At 49.9% G+C, this 17,504-nt stretch overlaps 5 protein-coding genes across 5 annotated transcripts; 2 read left to right on the forward strand and 3 right to left on the reverse strand.

Annotated features, from left to right (window-relative positions):
• Window positions 1–2,380: 2,380 nt before the first annotated feature.
• Window positions 2,381–3,267, reverse strand: EJ05DRAFT_499235 (thioredoxin-like protein; the record flags this gene model as incomplete). The annotated part of the gene is made up of 3 exons (XM_033746802.1): window positions 2,381–2,818; window positions 2,880–3,061; window positions 3,114–3,267. 3 exons carry the CDS (start codon window positions 3,265–3,267, stop codon window positions 2,381–2,383), a joined length of 774 nt encoding a protein of 257 aa, XP_033602500.1.
• A 1,593-nt stretch (window positions 3,268–4,860) lies between these two features.
• On the forward strand, window positions 4,861–6,242 carry EJ05DRAFT_320207 (uncharacterized protein). The gene is made up of 3 exons (XM_033740756.1): window positions 4,861–5,134; window positions 5,213–5,719; window positions 5,932–6,242. Exons 2-3 carry the CDS (start codon window positions 5,216–5,218, stop codon window positions 6,127–6,129), a joined length of 702 nt encoding a protein of 233 aa, XP_033602501.1. The 5' UTR covers window positions 4,861–5,134; window positions 5,213–5,215; the 3' UTR covers window positions 6,130–6,242.
• Window positions 6,243–6,619: 377 nt separating this feature from the next.
• Window positions 6,620–9,318, reverse strand: EJ05DRAFT_475067 (fimbrin). The gene is made up of 4 exons (XM_033743727.1): window positions 9,065–9,318; window positions 8,794–9,004; window positions 8,025–8,731; window positions 6,620–7,976 (listed from the first exon to the last, which is right to left on the reverse strand). The coding sequence occupies exons 1-4, from the start codon at window positions 9,085–9,087 to the stop codon at window positions 6,956–6,958; spliced, it is 1,962 nt and encodes a 653-aa protein (XP_033602502.1). The 5' UTR covers window positions 9,088–9,318; the 3' UTR covers window positions 6,620–6,955.
• Window positions 9,319–11,208: 1,890 nt separating this feature from the next.
• EJ05DRAFT_499238 (TPT-domain-containing protein) lies at window positions 11,209–12,606 on the reverse strand (the record flags this gene model as incomplete). Its single annotated transcript, XM_033746803.1, has 5 exons — window positions 11,209–11,571; window positions 11,622–12,029; window positions 12,076–12,299; window positions 12,349–12,416; window positions 12,476–12,606. The coding sequence occupies 5 exons, from the start codon at window positions 12,604–12,606 to the stop codon at window positions 11,209–11,211; spliced, it is 1,194 nt and encodes a 397-aa protein (XP_033602503.1).
• Window positions 12,607–13,947: 1,341 nt separating this feature from the next.
• On the forward strand, window positions 13,948–16,606 carry EJ05DRAFT_475070 (UDP-galactopyranose mutase). The gene is made up of 5 exons (XM_033743728.1): window positions 13,948–14,339; window positions 14,392–14,461; window positions 14,516–14,596; window positions 14,650–15,000; window positions 15,057–16,606. The coding sequence occupies exons 1-5, from the start codon at window positions 14,320–14,322 to the stop codon at window positions 16,182–16,184; spliced, it is 1,650 nt and encodes a 549-aa protein (XP_033602504.1). The 5' UTR covers window positions 13,948–14,319; the 3' UTR covers window positions 16,185–16,606.
• Window positions 16,607–17,504: the final 898 nt, after the last annotated feature.

Genomic DNA, 17,504 nt, shown 5'->3' on the forward strand with positions numbered 1-17,504 from the left:
ACTGAGCACTGAGCACTGAGCACTGAGCACTGAGCACTGAGCACTGAGCACTGAGCACTGAGCACTGAGCACTGAGCACTGAGCACTGAGCACTGGGAGCATGGGGTCCGCGTCGGGGTGCAGTGCGGTGCGGTTGCGGTTACGGTTGCGGTTGCGGTGCGGCGCGGCGAGTTAGCCGAGCAGTTAGTTGGTTAGTTAGTTCTACTGTGGTTAGTTAGTTCGTTAGTTGATAGCACGGTTGTCAGTCAGCCAGGTTAGTTACGGTAGCTAGGCAAGGGTATTCGGGGCCAGCGAAGCATCGAAGCATCGAAGCATCGAATAACCTTCCTTTCCTTTCCTTTCCTTTCCTTCCTTCGTGTGTGTGTGTGTGTGTGTGTGTGTGTGTGTGTTCGTTAGTTCCTTCGGGGTCTTCGGTGCCTTTGCTCCTTTCGGCTGATGACGGGACTGGATTTACTTATGGTAAGTTAGTAGGTCAGTCAGTCAGTCAGTAAGTAAGTAGATAGACGCCAGCCCGTGCGTGTGTGCGTGTGTGCGTGTGTGTGCATCGTAAGGCAGACCAGACCAGACCAGACCAGACCAGACTAGAACGGACCAACCCAAACAAGGGCATCACAAATAACCGCTTTCTCTGCCTGCCCGAACAGCAGAAGCACGCACAGAAGCACGGAAGCACGGAAGCACGGAAGAACAAGAGCAAAAAGAAGAAACGAACCGCCCGCCAGTCCCAAGTCCATGTCCATCCATAGCATGAGATAGATGACTAAACCATATCATCATCACCTCATCCCCATCCTTGTCTTCCCTGCGTTCCCCTTCTTCCCTTGCCCCTTCCCGAACAAGAGCGAGGAGGGGGAGGCAATTTTCGTTTCGCTCTGCTCTGCTCTGCTTTATTGCGCGCTCTGCTCGAGCAAGAAAGGGAGGGAGAAGGACCGTGGACAGGGATCCATGCTGACACATAAATTACCCGAAAGAGAAGGTACGATTAGGTTTTTACGAGGGAGGAGGATGCGAGGCGCGGGGATAGGCGAGTGCCCGTGCGGCATGGATGGACTGGATGGACTGGATTGAACGGATGGGTGTGTGCACTTGGTAGGGAAGAAGGGAGGGAGGGGGGTGTGGTGCGTCTATGCGTTGTCGTGACTCGTGTGCCGAGTGCTGGTTTAGGGGGGGGGGGGGGGGGACGCGACCGGGGCTGGGATGCAAGGGAAGGGATGGAAGGATGGGAGGAAAGGGAAGAAGTGCGCGAGGAGAAGACCGGGGAGGGATAGAACACGAGAAGAGGGGAGAGAAGACAATTGAGGGGATTGTGAAGGTTTGCTGCTGAGCCATGTCGGTGACAGACAGTGACAGTTCCACGTGCTGTGTGATTGGCGTGCATGGACGGTCTTGCTGTGTAGCTCTGGCTATCTTCGAGGCTGAGAGGACTCCCAGCACTGCCCCCGGGTGGATGAAGACAATCTGAAGTCCTGGAGTTTTGCATTTTAACTGAATGTACGGTTTGATTGCTCACTACGTCCCGTCCCGTACCACGGCGCCGTATCCTAAACACCAGTCGTGCTTACACCGCCAACAGTGGCAGAGTATCACCACAGTCTTGCCGTCTGTCCATCTTCTAAGCTGACTTCAGTTTGACCCCATATTCCGATGTCCTAGTCCCGGCAGACTTCCTGCACGCTATGCTGCAATCAAGCTGCGAACCACTGCCAAATCACCTTGGCGACATTCCAGATCTGTCGGTCTATCACTGCACGCCGCGAGATGGCCAAGCAGAAGGCGGTAGATCAGCCGTCGTGACTTGGCGGGTCTCTTAAGTCTGAAGTCCACACGTAGAGCTTGTCTACCATAGTCCCATCGCCAGGCACAAGACACTGTCTCCATGGTCGTATCGTGTTTCGTTACTTGGTGGTTTGCTGGTCGAGTCGACTGGGGCACCCCTCAAGCCCTTATCACGCATAGACGCAGACCTCTTGGAGGACGTGAGCTGCATGAACTCGTCGGGGAAGTATGGGATGGACCGTTCCTCAGACTAGTCGCCTTCGCTCGTAGGGCTGTATGTATGGTCGTCCATGCGTACGGAGACATCGTGGTAGTCCAGTTGTGACTGGATATGGGTGTTCTTGATGATGTAACAAACACTACCTCAGTAGTATGCTTTGACCATGATTCTTCGATGATACCTGCTACAATGAATGGTCAGCATTGTCGTCGTCCACCTTCCAAATCGACCATCACTTACGGGTAGAAACACAAGCCTGATGGCTAGTCAGTTGTGTTGAAATTGAGATCACCTGCACATGGTATTATAAGAGTACAGCTTTGTGACATTCTATGATCTATCTCTGTCCACCACCATCGCTACATTTACACCTTAGATGCAGCTCTATTTCCCAACATTAGTGTACCGCAGGTATGGCTTGACCTCCCTGACGTCGCCAAACTTCTTCTTCGCATCTTCCGTCGACACCGGCACCGGGATTATGACATCGTCACCCACATTCCAGTCGATCGGCGTAGCTACACCCTTCTTGTCTGTGGTCTGTAGCGAGTCGATGACCCTCAAGACCTCGGCAGAGTTTCTGCCCGTCGACGCGGGGTACAGCATCGTGAGTCTGATCTTCTTGCTCGGATCGATCACGAAGACGGAGCGGATCGTCAAGGGCAATTCGTTCTTCTTGTCAATGTCCTCTTGCGCAATCATGTCGTACTTGTATGCGATAGCACGGTCGCTATCGGCAATGATGGGGAATGTCACGTTTGTCTTTGAGATTTCGTTGATATCCGAGACCCATTTTTCGTGGTTGCCCAGGTCGTCGGCACTCTGTGCGAGTGCGATTAGCTCAAAGTCCTGCGACGGGTACAACAGGTAGTCGAGTTCGTACCAAGCCAATCATTTTGACGCCTCGCCTATCAAACTCGCCCTTCAGCTTGGAAAAAGCCCCCAGCTCTGTCGTGCAGACAGGAGTGTAGTCCTTGGGGTGGGAGAACAGAATGGCCCAGCTATTGCCAATGTATTCGTGGAAATCGATGTCGCCAATGGTCGTTTTGGCCTTGAAATTCGGGGCTACATAGCATCAGGACTTGTATATATGTCTCAATAGAGCTGCAAAACATACCTGTAGCCCCCAATCGTAGACGTGGCTGCTCCGTCGACGTTGCTAAGAAGCGACGAGTGTGGAATGCAGGGCGTGTATGCGCCACATTCGGTCGCGCGACGGACTTCAAGTAGCCTAAAGCTCTGGGAGCTGTACGAGGAAGATATGAAGCCATTTGATATGTATGCAAGTGACGACTTCGATGGTGCAACAGACAACATGTGGTCGCAGAGTATCAATTAGAAGCACTATCTCGAGATGGCGTCATTACCCGTGTAGAGCCACGCTAGGTCTCATTAGGTTAGTAGACACCTATCGGCCTTTCCGATTAGGTAGGTACGATATTCAGGGTCCAGCCATCACTTTTGACCACGAACTTCCACGATGGTGTTCTATAGACTACCTATTTCGGTGTATACACTCTGAGAGGTCATTATTATTGGTTATCGGCTGCCATGACGTATGACACGGGGTTGGTCGTGTTTCAGGTTTGTTTATAAGTATACAGGGTCCAGCCAAGAGCATCACTTTTGACCACGAACTTCCACGATAATGGTTATTGGATTGCCTCTTTCGGTGGCTACGCTCTCAGAGGTTCTATCATTGGTTATTAGCTGCTATGATCAACGCACGGTCGTGTTTCAAAGTGATGTTTCACTTTGTTTATCTTCTCCACGTGTGATATTCAGGGTCCAGCCAAGAGCATCACTTTTGACCACGAACTTCCACGATATTAATCATTGGATTGCCTATTTCGATACTTATACTCCGAGAAGTTACTATTATTGGCTGCTGGCTGCTATGACGTAGAAACGTTTAGTCAAAGTGATGTTTCACTTTGTTGATCTCCTACACGCAGGGTCCAGCCAAGAGCACCACTTTTGACCACGAACTTCAACGATCACGCACTCTATTACCTCTTTCACCGGTGCCTAGCTAATCCAGGCCTTCTATTCGTTCTAATACCTCTAGTGGCGTTTCAGTAAGGTCTCCAGTCGACGACATCTCAGTCTTCTTGTTGCTATATCCGTTTCGTCGACAACATTACTCTCCTGCAAGTGAAGCGGTTACTGAATACCACGTTAAGTATCTTTCGATCTCTGCCGACAACAGCGAACTCCTTCTCTAAGCATAACTTCATGACTGCATACTGCACGAGATTTTCCGCGTTCACCATATACTAGCCTCTCTTGGCCAAATGCTAGATCGAGCTTCATGTGAGTATTGTTGTCAGCAAGGCCCAGTGCGCTCTGTCTCATACTTCCGCTCCAATAGCTAGGCAACCATCCATCATGAGACTCAAAGCATACTTGTGTTTGATCAGGTGCTCGTAGAGAATCAAGAGATCACGGGACCTGCCCCTCGTTATGTTCTTGAAATTACTGTCCTTAAGGTTTTCTTGCAGTTCTTGTCTAGGACCTGGAAAGGAACGTGACACCTCCTGTTCTTTTGTCGACCCGTTCATGAGACTATGTGAAGGAGATCTGGCCTCACTTCTTAATTGTCATATTCTGTTCTCTGGATTCTCTGCCATGTGGCTTCACTTCTAAGGAGCAAAGTCATTAGATGTGAGTCATGGTGTTGATCAATCCCGAAAGTAAGACTGCCCTGACTGCTATAGTGAAATGGACTTGAAGTAGTGCCGGGTCAGTTGGGGATACTTCACTTGTGAAGCTCTCCCCCAACAGTTTTCGCCTAGTGTGAATGCTGACATATCGACCCGAAAACAGTGTTTATAAAAGACTGCGCAGCTGCAAACTTTCTTCGACCGCACTCCAATCATTCCTTACTTCAACGTCTTGTCGTTGTATTCAAAGACCTCGAGTATTTCAATATGGCCGAGAATGATGCTCCCACATCGTGGACAGAACGTCATACGAGAATGCCAGGATATGATCCTTCGCGAAGGTATACAGAGGACCATCTGAGTACATTCAAGATTGAGCCTCCTCCAGCATTTCAACTAGAAAATCATTATTTGGGGCAAAGAGAAGAAGAAGCCTTCTACAAGGTATCTAAACACTGCCAGTAAAATTCTTCACGTCAGATCCTCAGCCACAGTCATTGCCGAGAGACTTTGGGACAAAGCACCCTTGTTACTCCTCACTAACAACTTACAGGACATGGACATCCCAGATGCCGAACAGAGAAAGAGACTGCCTCCTTCTCGCTTCCTGTCTGTGCCTGACGGCCCTTCGCGCCAGCCCTCTCTGGGTCCCCCAAACGTATACAGACCAATGCAACAGTACCTGCGCGAGCCGACTCCAAATGAAGCCATCTCTCATCCAAGAGCAATGACAATGCCCCCGCCCGGTGTCCTCCAAGACCACATGCCCGGGCATTACATGGCAAACCAGACCTTCATGCCAGCCATGGGACCGCAATACACATTCCATAACGGGCCTATGATCCCTCACAGAATTATCAAGTCAGAATATCATGGTCCAGCGGGTCCTCAACCACAACAACAGGCACAAAACTACGTCGAGACGCTCAATTTCGGCGGCTTTCTGCACCCTCAACATGCGCCATTGCAGCTTCATCCTCCGATGCGCAACGACCCGCCTCCCATGTGTCAGTTTGGCTTTGCGGACGAGTTGCTCGCTGGAACCCAGACACTCGAATCAGTACGTACAAACCCTTTACAGTGAAATTCCTTGACTTATATCACTGCGTCTCCCGTGATGAACTACGAGCTCACCCTGAGAGAATCTCAACTTGTCTCTCAACTCCCACTATCATAAAGCAGTTCTACACTCACAAACTACCTCATATCCTGTACTTCAACTCATCTCCCTGGCTTCCAATCTCCCTCACTCAAGAGACTAACATCTGCCAGACCCTCCACGTCAAAGACCGCCTCCTCGCCGAACACAACCGCCTCACAAACCAATACTCCGCCCTCGACTCCCGCGGCGCTTCGCTCGAGCAGCGCCTCCCCATCGTTGCACGCGCCCGCGAGTGCAAACGCAGACTTGAGATTTTGAATCGCAGACTGCATGATCTGGAGCATGCTGCTGGGCTTGGGTATGCATAGTTTGGGATGAATTGGGATGGACAGGTGTGAGGAACGGGGAGTTGGTGTCTGGGTGTGAATATGAGAGATTGTGGTTTGTGGTCTGCTTGCGGTGGTGTGGCGCTGAGTGGAGGGTCTTGGGGGGGGGGGGAGATGGCGTCGACGTCGGTAATATGGGAGGTTTGGGAGATAGGGCTGTACGTAGGTCAAATATACTGCGGTTTCGCATCTTGCTTGTGGGTTGTTAAGGCGTCGGATGTTATACTATCGCCAGAGATTCACAAACACTATTCTGTGCCACTGGAATTTATGGGCTCTTGAGCGCATGGAACTTAGGGTGGAGGGTATTGTGCTTGATGGACATGGTATAAATGAGAGGATGAGGGGACTCTGATAGGAGAACAGTGATGATGATATCGAAAATATCGAATTACGACACACGAATCTTAACACTGACTTTGCACGGTTGGAAAATTGGCGGCCGAACGATAACCATTTAGTGTGGATCTCATGCTCAGTCTTACTCCTGGGAAAGCAATATTGTCGATCGGTATTCACCTATAGTAAGCATGTACACGCATATCAGTGTGTTTTGGCATGGAGAAGGCCTCGGGTGTAGCCTCTCGCCTGCCGAAAGGATCGTAAGAGGAAGTCTTATACTGTATTGATAACCAAAGCTATGGAGAAGCACGCGCTTTTACCCGCCGCATGCATTCGTTTGACAACTCCTTCACACGCTTATTTAGCACCACCCATCCATCCATTGCATCTCATCAGCATTAACCTGAGCGAGCCCGCGATTCTGCTGTGATGTGGCATCGGAATGAACACACACTCTTCCGAACTATCATCCCGATCGTTCGGAAGTGGACATCAGACTGCCAATGAAGGTGGTGATGAGTCGACTGCGGACATTGGCAATATCCTCGGGAACCAGCCAGATGGTGGCCCCCATCTTACGAGCAATACTGATAGCGAGTTTGGCATTCATGTACGCTTCCTCGTCTGATCTGCCGCTTGCAACCATGTCATAGTCGACGTAGCTGCTCTTCATGCCGCTCAGAACATCGAGTAGGAATACACCGGTACCAAGAGTAGAGTCCTTGAAGCTGCGGATTGCTGGAGACTTGCCGCCGCCTTGGCGTGCCTTGTCGTTCGCCCATTTGACCATGTCTCCATCTGTAATTTCGCGTTTGCCTAGTCGTTGAGCTAGAGCCGAAAGAGTCGAGATTATGTCACGGCGCATCAGTTGCCACACCATGCCCAACGTCAGAGTCCGCTGACCGTCAGTGATGTCGGCTCCTTGAATACCGACTAGTGAGAAGTGATTCTGTTTCCCGAGCTCTACAGCGTAGTTTGTGTTTTCCACAGCCTTGAAGCGCATGACTTCACCACCACTTGCAGGTCTCTTGTTGACGTGCCGCCAGTTCACACTACCAGGAATGACTTTGTCGTACGCCTGTAAGAGAATAGTGCCATCTTGCAGATCATCGAAGAACGATACTACCGTGGGTTGCACGTCCAGGGAGTTGAGCCACAGGGTAAACACACGAGCTTCACGTTCACCTTCGGCATCAAAGTCCTCAATATCCGCCTTTTCTTCTTCCGTGATGGGATCTAGACCAGGGTGGGTATTGAACAGATTGGCAACGAATGCAAGATTGAGCTTCGGATTTCCAGCCACCAGTGACTTTGGCGTAAGAAATTTGCGGCAATCTAGGCGGTCGGCGTTATCGAGGACTTGCTCGGCGCGCTGATGAAGATCCTGCGTCTGAAGTGGTGCTCTCGAGCAAATATCAGGTTTCAATTGGTTGAGCAGGACGGTATAGTTTTCACCATCGGATACGTCTTTGGAAAAGTTCGACACACTACAGTCATCATGAATACTGGCCTCTAAAAAAGGGGACAGTACTTACTTTCTGTGCCACTTAGCATTTTTAAGGTGGTAGTTGAACCATCGAAGCAAGATTTGCTCTGGCGGTAACCTCAAGAACTGCTCCAAAGTTTCATCATCGTCCAAAAGACGATACAGCTCCGGGTGCAGCCTGATATCGATCTTGCCGAGCAGACCTCTTCTGATCACCTGCCAGATCAAGCCAAGAATGAGATGTTCTCGTACTTCAATAATGTCTCCGCTACCAATATTCACGACTGAACATCCAATACCCTTTGCGGATTCGATAACAATATTATTGTTCTCGGTCATGTGGAAAGCATTCAACTTCTTAATCTTCTTGCCCTCCCTATTGAGAACACGCTCGTCAATCGTGTCTGGTACGCTATCGTTGATCAGCTTTGCTAGTACCAAACCATCCTTGCATTGGTCGAACATCTCGAACGTGTCGGTCGGGAAAGGTAGTCGGTCCCCAATGTCAGCGTCGCCGGCCAAAACTGTATTAATGTGTCGGGTGAACTCGGTGCGTTCATCCTCGTTGATGGTATGGGTGACGTTGGCAGACGATCCTTGCACTTGGATTCTTCCTCCGCCACTGGCACCTTGACTGCTCTTGTGCGCATGCTGTGGGGATTGGGGTGGCGCTGCGCCACTGAGACCTCGTGGTCGTGTTGGACCAGTCGACATGCGCTGTTGCGCAGGAGAAGATTGTCTCAATTTCGAGATGAGCTGGAGGAGCTGCGTTAGTGATTGTTTTTCGTAGCGACGATGATCGCTATAGAACAACTAACGTCAACATAGTCGTCGAGCTCGACCCTCCTTGAGCTATCTAGTTCCACTTCTTTCAGCGCCTGGCGGACGACATCATACGGCTGGCGCTCTGATGTTTGTGTAGCCTTTATGACGGTGGCCTCGTCAAGGTAGCCTTTATCGTCAACGTCGAGTTTACGGAATGCATCTTGAAGCCCGAAGATGGCACCTTGGTCGAACTGTGGGTATTTTCTAGAATCAAACATCTCATCAGCATCGACTCTTGATTATTGTAGTGGCGGGAAGACTTACCTTTGAAGCTTGATCACATTCATAATTGCGACTGTGGTGAAGCGCGCAGAGGTTAGGAGGGGTCGCTGTCAGATTCAAAGGTGGTGCGATGGTAGAGGAACGATTTACCGTACCGCCGGGCCTAATTATACGATGGAAGCCTTGGAGTGACTATATTTGAACAATGCTTGAGCACGACACGCGCGTCGAAGAGAACAGCTGCAAATAATATGCACTCTTGGCACACTTTCGCTGACGTACCCCTTCAAGGAGAGAACGACCTGAGGGGTACGGGGTACTTTGGGGCTGTGCTTCTTGGCGGGGAAATTTCTCACTAGCCACAAGGCGTGGTGCTGGTGCCTGAGGCCACTTTTGATTATGCAGTCAAAACGAGTCACGAGCCATCACAAACGTCGCCGTTGAGGTCGTGGCTAGGCTCCACGCACTCTAGGAGATCGACGAGATGCTCCCCGGTCATCAACGAACGAGATCTAGTGAGTTGATGAAGTGGAAGTCATATTGTTGAGGCTCAGCCTTGACTGGCAATATCGCTCACGAACAGTATCAAAAAGTCTGTGTGGCAGTCCGTTCTCACATACTAGAATCAATCTTGATCGAGTGCAAACACGAGTTCTCTACTATGTAGGTCAAAGTGGTGCCCCATATCTTACATTCTCAGTCATACAACAGATGATATTGAGCAAGTATGACTTGCGGATGGTCTTACCCCTGTAACAAGGTTGTCCTGGTTGGCGAACACTTTTCTCAGGATAACGCCATCGTTATATCGAAGCCAATGCGCAGTCTCCTGCCATCGGCGTAGCATGATAGCGGATATTCTGGAAAATTAGTACATATGAGTTTGAGAGAAATGATCACGCTCGCATATCAGTGCTCGTGCCATTGATGACGTCAAAAACTCCTCAGGACTTTTACATGAGGCTGGCCGGCCGCGATTCGTTCTCGATTGAGGTCATCCACAAGGAAACTGAGTGTGTACTGTGAGGTAGGTTCCTCATACACATTGAAGTCTGTGCTATCATCGAAGCCTCTGTCATGATACCGTGTCCATGGTGGAAATGAAGACGAATGTAGTAATCGCGTGTAAGGGGACCCTGGAAATATGGACCGCCGACGCTCTTTATGTTTCGGACACGCTAAGGCTGGCGAGATGTAAATTCAGTTCAAGTTGAGTAGAGGTAGTCACGTAACGTGGGAAATGAGCAGAAAAGCTACTGCTCTGTGCGGCCATATAGAGCTTGATGACTTCCCTTCCAATAAAGTTATATGCAAAGTAGGGTTCCGGTGACTACTTCGGACTGATGCCAGACAAATCACGCGTAAGGGTTATGGTAGGAGGATACACGGTGTATTTTTTTTGATAATGGATTCGAATTGTAAGAAACGCGGCGTGCGTGACTCGTGAGTTTTCACTTGAATAGCGCTAAGCCTGCGGAACATGGTGCGGGCCGCAGCGTACACAGCGAACAAGCAATCATCGGTTGCTTATCTGTATGCTTTCTAGAGCGAGCTTTGAGTGTTGTGGCGTCATGAGAAACAGCACTGCTCATCATGCCACCAAGCATCAAGCACACATGGTTGGAGATCACTAGAACTTGATAATAATTACATTGAAGCAGGGTCGCGTGTTGCCTTGCATAAACCCATTCATATTTTTGTGGTCAGATGCCCCTTCAGCACTGTGCACCAACATACCTCACGCATTGCTCATAGTCCGTGAATCACACTGCCTTGAAGGAAACGAGACGTCTCGCCAGCAACCAAAAGAAAAGTAATGAACATATAGGGTGGCTGTAGGTGTGAACGGATAAAACGTCGAGTGCAGAAGATCTCAGCGATCATTGAAGCGCGTATTCGGAAGCCAAGTAAGTCTATAAGACGCCGAACCCGAAGCCCCCTAAGTCGTAACATCAAATGTCGAAGTGTCGAAGAATATGCGGACGAGCCCTTCGCCGGCGAGCGCAAGTCTGAGAAAGAGGCGAGGCCGGTACCATAAAGAGAGGTGAACATGCCAGCGCCGTGGGGATTAAAAAGATATATCTTTTTGTGTTACATGCGTTTTCTATGCGCTACCACGTCATGTGGTCAATATCCTTTGCAGGTCGTCATGCTTTCCCCCTGGTATCGCTCGGCCCGGGAGTCGATTAGACTCCCTTCTCACCGAGCATGCTCGAGACTGCAGAGTTATACTGCTCCGGAGCGAATGTTGGGGCGAGGCCACCAAGCAAAACAAACATCGTGAACAGAATGACACCGAAGACAATCAGCTTGCGCAAGGCTGGGCGGGTTGCTCCAAATTCCGCCCATGAGCGTGAGCCCTGACCAATGTACTCCTTGAGCTTATCAGTACCAAGCTTGTAGTAGACAAGGCCACCGAGAGCCACAGAGTAACCAAAGGCTTGTAGTAGAGAGACTGGGTCGTGGAAGAGAAGCATGGAGCAGAGAACAAGGAGGATATCCTTCAGTACCCCAGAAAGAGTTAGGACAAGAGAGGAGGTTTTGCCAATCTGTGATATGAATTAGTATCAAGTTTGTCCTGTAAATCGATAGAACGTACCAGGAAGACGACAGAAACGTTGAGGAGGAATGCTACAGTAGCGTTGGCGAATAATGTAAAACCACCGACGCGCTGGATATCGACCATGCCCATCTTATGAGATTCAGCGAAGATCCATACGATGAAGTTCATAACAGCACAGCATGGGGCGTAATAATAAAGAGACACCAGAGGATCCATCTTGAACTCGGAAGAGCTGAGAAGGCGCTGGACCATGACGAGGCGAGTAGCCTCGAAGAGGATACCTGCGACCTGGTAGAGGAAGCCCGTCATGTCGAATTTGATCTCGCCGAAAGAAGCGATCATTACACCGAGTACGATGAACGACACGTTCCCGAGCTGCTTCCAGTTCGGGGGAGCGACGCCCAAAGCCCAGGTGACAAGAAGAACAGCGACGGGCATGGTGGCCTGTTATGGTTAGAGATTCCCTTCATATTAACATAGAACGCCATACCTTGAGCATCTGGATGAAAGCCACAGAGAGATACAGATAGGTCTGATTACCACAGATCAAGCTGACACTGAAGAAGATACCAATTGGGACAATAGCACGGAGGTATACACGGCCACTCATGGGCACCTTCTTCCGAGAGTCCAGTAGATTTGTGAATCTAGCCAAAATCTGTGTCATGATTGTCGCAAATAGCAAATGCCATGTGGTGAGGAAAATTGGGAAGGCTGAGAGAGTCAGAATGAATTGTCTTCTGAGATGTCGCAATAGGCTTACGGAAACCCGCTCTGTCCAAAATGTACTTGTTGAAAACAATGACGCTACCAGACATGGCAATCCATGTTCTGCGGTATAGTTAGTATTTAGCAGTAGGCGTGTTATTGCATTCACTGAAGAGACTTACGCAATGTAAGCGGCTGGGTGAAGCGCTGCCTTCTCCTGTTGCTTCACCTCCGGGTTGACAGTCGGAAGGACCGGTTGAGCTGTATCGCGAGCGGCGTCAACAGACGACCGCATTTTCTCGTCGCTCGACATTGTGTTTTATAGATGAATTTGGAGGAAGAGGGTAAGGACGAAAAAGAGTGTGTTGGGCGCTGTGGTAGAGGTGATAAGGAAGGCGTCAGTGGAAGTATTCGAGCTGTGCTCAGACGCAAAAGTGGGGAGGAAGAAAAGATGTGGACGGAAGAAAGAGGAGGTCAGCACACTGCGATTTCGTGCAGGTGGTGTTGGATACAAATGGCTGTCGAAAACGACGAGAGGAAGGGATGAAGAAGACTCTTGTCCGTACGAGACGGCGACGGTAGGGATTATTATTAGATGCGAGGGTGGGATTTTCGGTGAGAAGGCACGAAAGGGGGCTAGAGAGGAAAAGCAATCAGAAATGATGCTTAGGTAAGTTCGGAATTGTTCCAGGTTTCAAGATTAGGAACTTATCCCACCATAAATTTGATCCCGACGGCGAGTGATTGCGCACGCTTTGGAGAGTGGCTTGCCATTCCTGCATCTCCTTTTGCCAATCGCCATCTCCAGGACCCCCTGAACCTGCGAGGCTTGCTGGCTGGCTCTGCAGTTGCATCTCCATCGAACAATTTTGGCAATGCAATCTGTTCTCTACTCACTACTACATAGTACAAGAAATATCTGGATTCGGCGCGTGCAACGTTGAAAGGCTGGCTGCGATACCCTGCACAGGGCAAAGAGCCCCTAGGCCAGGCAAGCTTTGGCTAAGACTGACTGTACTCCCGTAACGACGACCAGCCTAGAATGTCGTGATCGCTGGTTCAGTCTTCCACGCAACAACGTAAAACGTAGCTAATTCCCCTTCGAAGTTCGTAGGTGTTGGTGGCTCCATTTGGCCCTAATTACATCGGATAGGTAGTGTACTACCCTTTAAGGCTGAGGCTCGCCAGGGCTTCATGCTTCGAGGCTCAGCTGGATTACGCCTCTCAAGAATAATTAGTCGCGACATGTCCACCTGTCAACATCGTCTCACAAAAATGCTTGCTTGCTTGCTTATTACACTGTACCTACATGATGATGTAAGGGATGTTATGCGACATTGCCTCAGTCGATTCTGGATAGTTGACAGGTCAACTTCGTCGTCCTCTACTAACATGAAACGCAGTGGCACGGAGCACCAATCGCGGGGGCGCACGTTAGATAGAAATCGGGTAGTGTGTGAGCGTCTTGTATTCTTTTCAATGCGCCTATCAGTACCTCTAAGGGACACACGCTGTACAGAAAACTCCAATGACAAGTCAGCCTTCCAGACCGCTTCTAGAGACATTAATTACTTTCTCTTAATTACAGCGGCCCTGGAGGATCTCCTTTCCTCCCATTGCCCCTTTTCCTTAAACAGACGCGAGCAGATGGTGGTGGCAGATTAGTGGAATGGGCAGCCGATAAGTAGCCCATAGCTTTTCTTATTAGCCGCTGCCCCAGTGGCCAGGTGGGGATGCAACGCCCGCTAATAGCAGCTACCCAGGTAGCTAGCTGATCTGATACGAGTCTTGGGGGCGCTCAATTTCTGGTAAACCTCGAAAAATAAAACCTCCCACGGCCCTATTTGACATCTGCTCTGACCATTTCCCCTCATCCCGTCCTGCCTCAACGCACACCACTATCCCTGATTCATCTTCCTCTCTGTCTCCTCCTTGACAGAGAACCGTCTAATTACTCTCGTTAATGCTGGGAGTTGCAAAATCTCTTTATAAGAAGATCAGTATCCCGGATTTTCTACGAGGCAACATGGCTTCCCAAGAGCAGATGTAAGCCTCGTCACAACCCAATCGCAGGCGATGTAAAGCTAACAAACACCAGCGAGGTTGACGTCCTCATCATTGGTGCTGGTCCTACTGGTCTCGGTGCCGCGAAGAGACTCAACCAGATTGTATGCCTCATTGACATCGACAAGCTCGCGTGTACCCCGCCTAACAAACAATAGAACGGCCCATCATGGATGATTATCGACCGAAATGAGAAGGCCGGTGGTCTTGCCTCCACCGACATAACGGAAGAAGGCTTTGTGAGCGATATCAAATCACATAGTCTGGAATACTACTGACATTTTATCTTCAGCTCTACGATGTTGGCGGACACGTTATCTTCTCCCACTACAAGTACTTCGACGACTGCATCGACGAGGCTCTACCCAAGGACGACGATTGGTATACCCACGAACGTATATCGTATGTTCGCTACAAGGGCGTATGGGTCCCATACCCCTTCCAAAACAATATTTCGATGCTTCCGAAGGAAGACCAAGTCAAGTGTATTGAGGGTCTTATTGATGCGTCTCTCGAGGCTCGTGTCTCCAACACTAAGCCTACCGATTTTGACCAGTGGATTCTTCGCACTGCAGGTGTTGGTATTGCTGACGTGTTCATGCGCCCTTACAACTTCAAAGTTTGGGCTGTTCCCACCACAAAGGTATGATGCTGAAACCTTTTCTGGCAAGAAGCGTCCGACTAATCCGGTCTTTATAGATGCAGTGCGCTTGGCTCGGAGAACGTGTGGCTGCTCCGGATCTAAAGCGTGTCACGTCAAACGTGATCCTGAACAAGGTTGCTGGTAATTGGGGTCCCAATGCCACTTTCCGATTCCCAGCTCGCGACGGTACTGGTGGTATTTGGATTGCAGTCGCCAAGACCCTTCCTGAGAAGAGCAAGAGCTTCGGTAAGGGCAGTGAAGTCAAGCGCGTCAACGCTGACGCGAAGACGGTGTCTCTGGCTGACGGCCGTACCATCAAATACAACAAGTTGATCAACACTATGGAGGTAGACAGGTTTGTCGAGCATATGGGTGACCAAGAACTTGTCAACCTCAGTAAGGGACTTTACTATTCCACCACCCATGTCGTCGGTTTCGGTATCCGTGGTGAACGGCCCGAGCGTATCGGCGACAAGTGCTGGCTCTACTTCCCCGAGGACAACTGCCCGTTCTACCGTGCAACGATCTTCTCCAACTATTCTCCATACAATCAACCTGCAGCTGATGTCAAGATCAAAACACAGCATCTTGCTGATGGCTCTGCCCCAAGTTCTAAAGAGGAACAAGCCGGCCCGTACTGGTCTGTCATGTTGGAGATCTCTGAGTCCTCCATGAAGCCCGTGGACATTGCCAACATCATACGAGACAGCCTGAAGGGTTTGATCAACACCGAGATGTTGAAGCCAACTGACGAGATTGTATCTACGTACCACCGTGCTTTTGATCACGGCTACCCAACACCAGCCTTGGAGCGTGAGGGTGTCCTCACCCAGCTTCTGCCAAAGCTTCAGGCCAAGGACATCTGGTCCCGCGGTCGTTTCGGCAGCTGGCGTTACGAGGTTGGCAACCAGGACCACTCGTTCATGTTGGGTGTTGAGGCCGTTGACAACATTGTCAACGGTGCCGTCGAGCTGACTTTGAACTACCCAGACTTTGTCAACGGGCGAAAGAACACTGAGCGCCGACTTGTTGATGGTGCGCAGGCGTTCCAGAAGCCTGGTTTCGCCGGGTCTGTCGAGACTCTCAAGCCTGTCCCAACCACGGCGACTCTCACCTCCGCGGAGTCACACGCTAAACCCAGTGGCCACCAGCGCCAGAAGTCTAGCAAGTCTTCCAAGAATTAGATGATACCGCATTCTTTTCAAGTTTGAGCATTTGAGATGCGCGGAAAAGAAAAACGACGTGATGAATGGGCATTTGGAGATACTAGACGGAACGTGTCACGGACACCTGGGAAACAGATGATGTGTACAGCGAATTTAGATAGATTCCTGTTTGAGCGTTTGTACGCCCTTTGGGAAGCTTGCTCACAGATACAGCGTAGAGCTAATTACAGCCTCTTTAGATGTGCTAGAACGAACCATCTGTCAAGTAAAATAATCAAAAGCTGTGAACGGAAACGGGAATGGATGGATGACATTCAAACATAGCTCTTCCGACAGTCCTCGTAGCCATCTACTGTGAATGCAACTCAATCTATTGCCCGTCTTACTAACGATACCACATCGTCTCTTTTCGGCCAATTCCTGGCATATATCTGCTAGTGCTAATGGATTGCCCGGGCGCCACCTGCAGGGTGCGACTACCCTACCACCGCTGGCGGCTGGCCCTGACAGTGTGGCCCTGGCTTGCCGGCATACCCTGGCGCATGTAATGTAATATATTTTGGATATTATTCCATCTCACCATGCTAAAAACCTGCATCGGATCCACATTATATTTCTTCTCTTTTCATTATCTATTCTCCACCCCTGTGCCGCTATCGTCGCCAGCCAGTCTAGATTCCGGCTGGCTTTCCTGGCTTTTACAGTATACACTTTTTACTGTACCCATTTACTTACTTATTACTGTCCGCAGTACCATGGAAGGTAGTGTTGATTGGCGTTGATATGGATGGATGCCCGATATGTTACAAGGTGGCGCGCTTCCACTTTCCTGTCTTACTCTTGTTCCTCGTCTCAGCCCTAGGTTCAGCCGTAAAACGTACCTAAGTATATCTCCCCTTTTCGATGCGTAAGCGGGGAATGGGCTTTGTCGGTGTTCCGTTCTCTGCTTGCTACGGACTGCTACTTATATAGCTTGCTCCTGTGGCTTAGTGAAAGATACATTCTTAATTGCTTGTTTTCTGTTAGAGTCGCGACTCGAGACCGATTCTGTTCAAGCATCTTCTCTCATCTCATCCGAACGACTAGGCGCTTGAATTCATTTTCGAGGACAAGTTAGGCGTGAAGCCTTGCTCACGATAGCTTTCGAAACATGTGTTGACACCGGTACCGTGGGTTACTTTAAATGGCTCACCTGAACTTTGCACATTTGGAATTTCGGTGGCTAGACATCCATGTTGAGCTCTCGGGATCACGATATACATGTGTTGGATTGTAGTATAGACGACACCAAAGTCGTCGAACCGTTTTGGAATTCTATGACTCCTACTACAGAGCAGG

The sequence above is a fragment of the Pseudovirgaria hyperparasitica genome (genome assembly GCF_010093815.1).
Source record: "Pseudovirgaria hyperparasitica strain CBS 121739 unplaced genomic scaffold EJ05scaffold_5, whole genome shotgun sequence".
Taxonomy (NCBI): domain Eukaryota; kingdom Fungi; phylum Ascomycota; class Dothideomycetes; order Acrospermales; family Acrospermaceae; genus Pseudovirgaria; species Pseudovirgaria hyperparasitica.

Excerpts from the sequence above, each read along its gene's own strand:
- EJ05DRAFT_320207 (XM_033740756.1), top strand. The coding sequence starts at position 5,216 with ATGGACATCCCAGATGCCGAACAGAGAAAGAGACTGCCTCCTTCTCGC. Across the intron at positions 5,720-5,931 it reads GAACCCAGACACTCGAATCA|ACCCTCCACGTCAAAGACCG; the intron begins GTACGTACAAAC and ends AACATCTGCCAG.
- EJ05DRAFT_475067 (XM_033743727.1), bottom strand. The coding sequence starts at position 9,087 with ATGAATGTGATCAAGCTTCAAAG. Across the intron at positions 8,732-8,793 it reads AGCTCGACGACTATGTTGAC|CTCATCTCGAAATTGAGACA; the intron begins GTTAGTTGTTCT and ends CAGCTCCTCCAG. Across the intron at positions 7,977-8,024 it reads AATGCTAAGTGGCACAGAAA|TGTGTCGAACTTTTCCAAAG; the intron begins GTAAGTACTGTC and ends TGATGACTGTAG.
- EJ05DRAFT_475070 (XM_033743728.1), top strand. The coding sequence starts at position 14,320 with ATGGCTTCCCAAGAGCAGAT. Across the intron at positions 14,462-14,515 it reads CGAAGAGACTCAACCAGATT|AACGGCCCATCATGGATGAT; the intron begins GTATGCCTCATT and ends AACAAACAATAG. Across the intron at positions 14,597-14,649 it reads ACATAACGGAAGAAGGCTTT|CTCTACGATGTTGGCGGACA; the intron begins GTGAGCGATATC and ends TTTTATCTTCAG.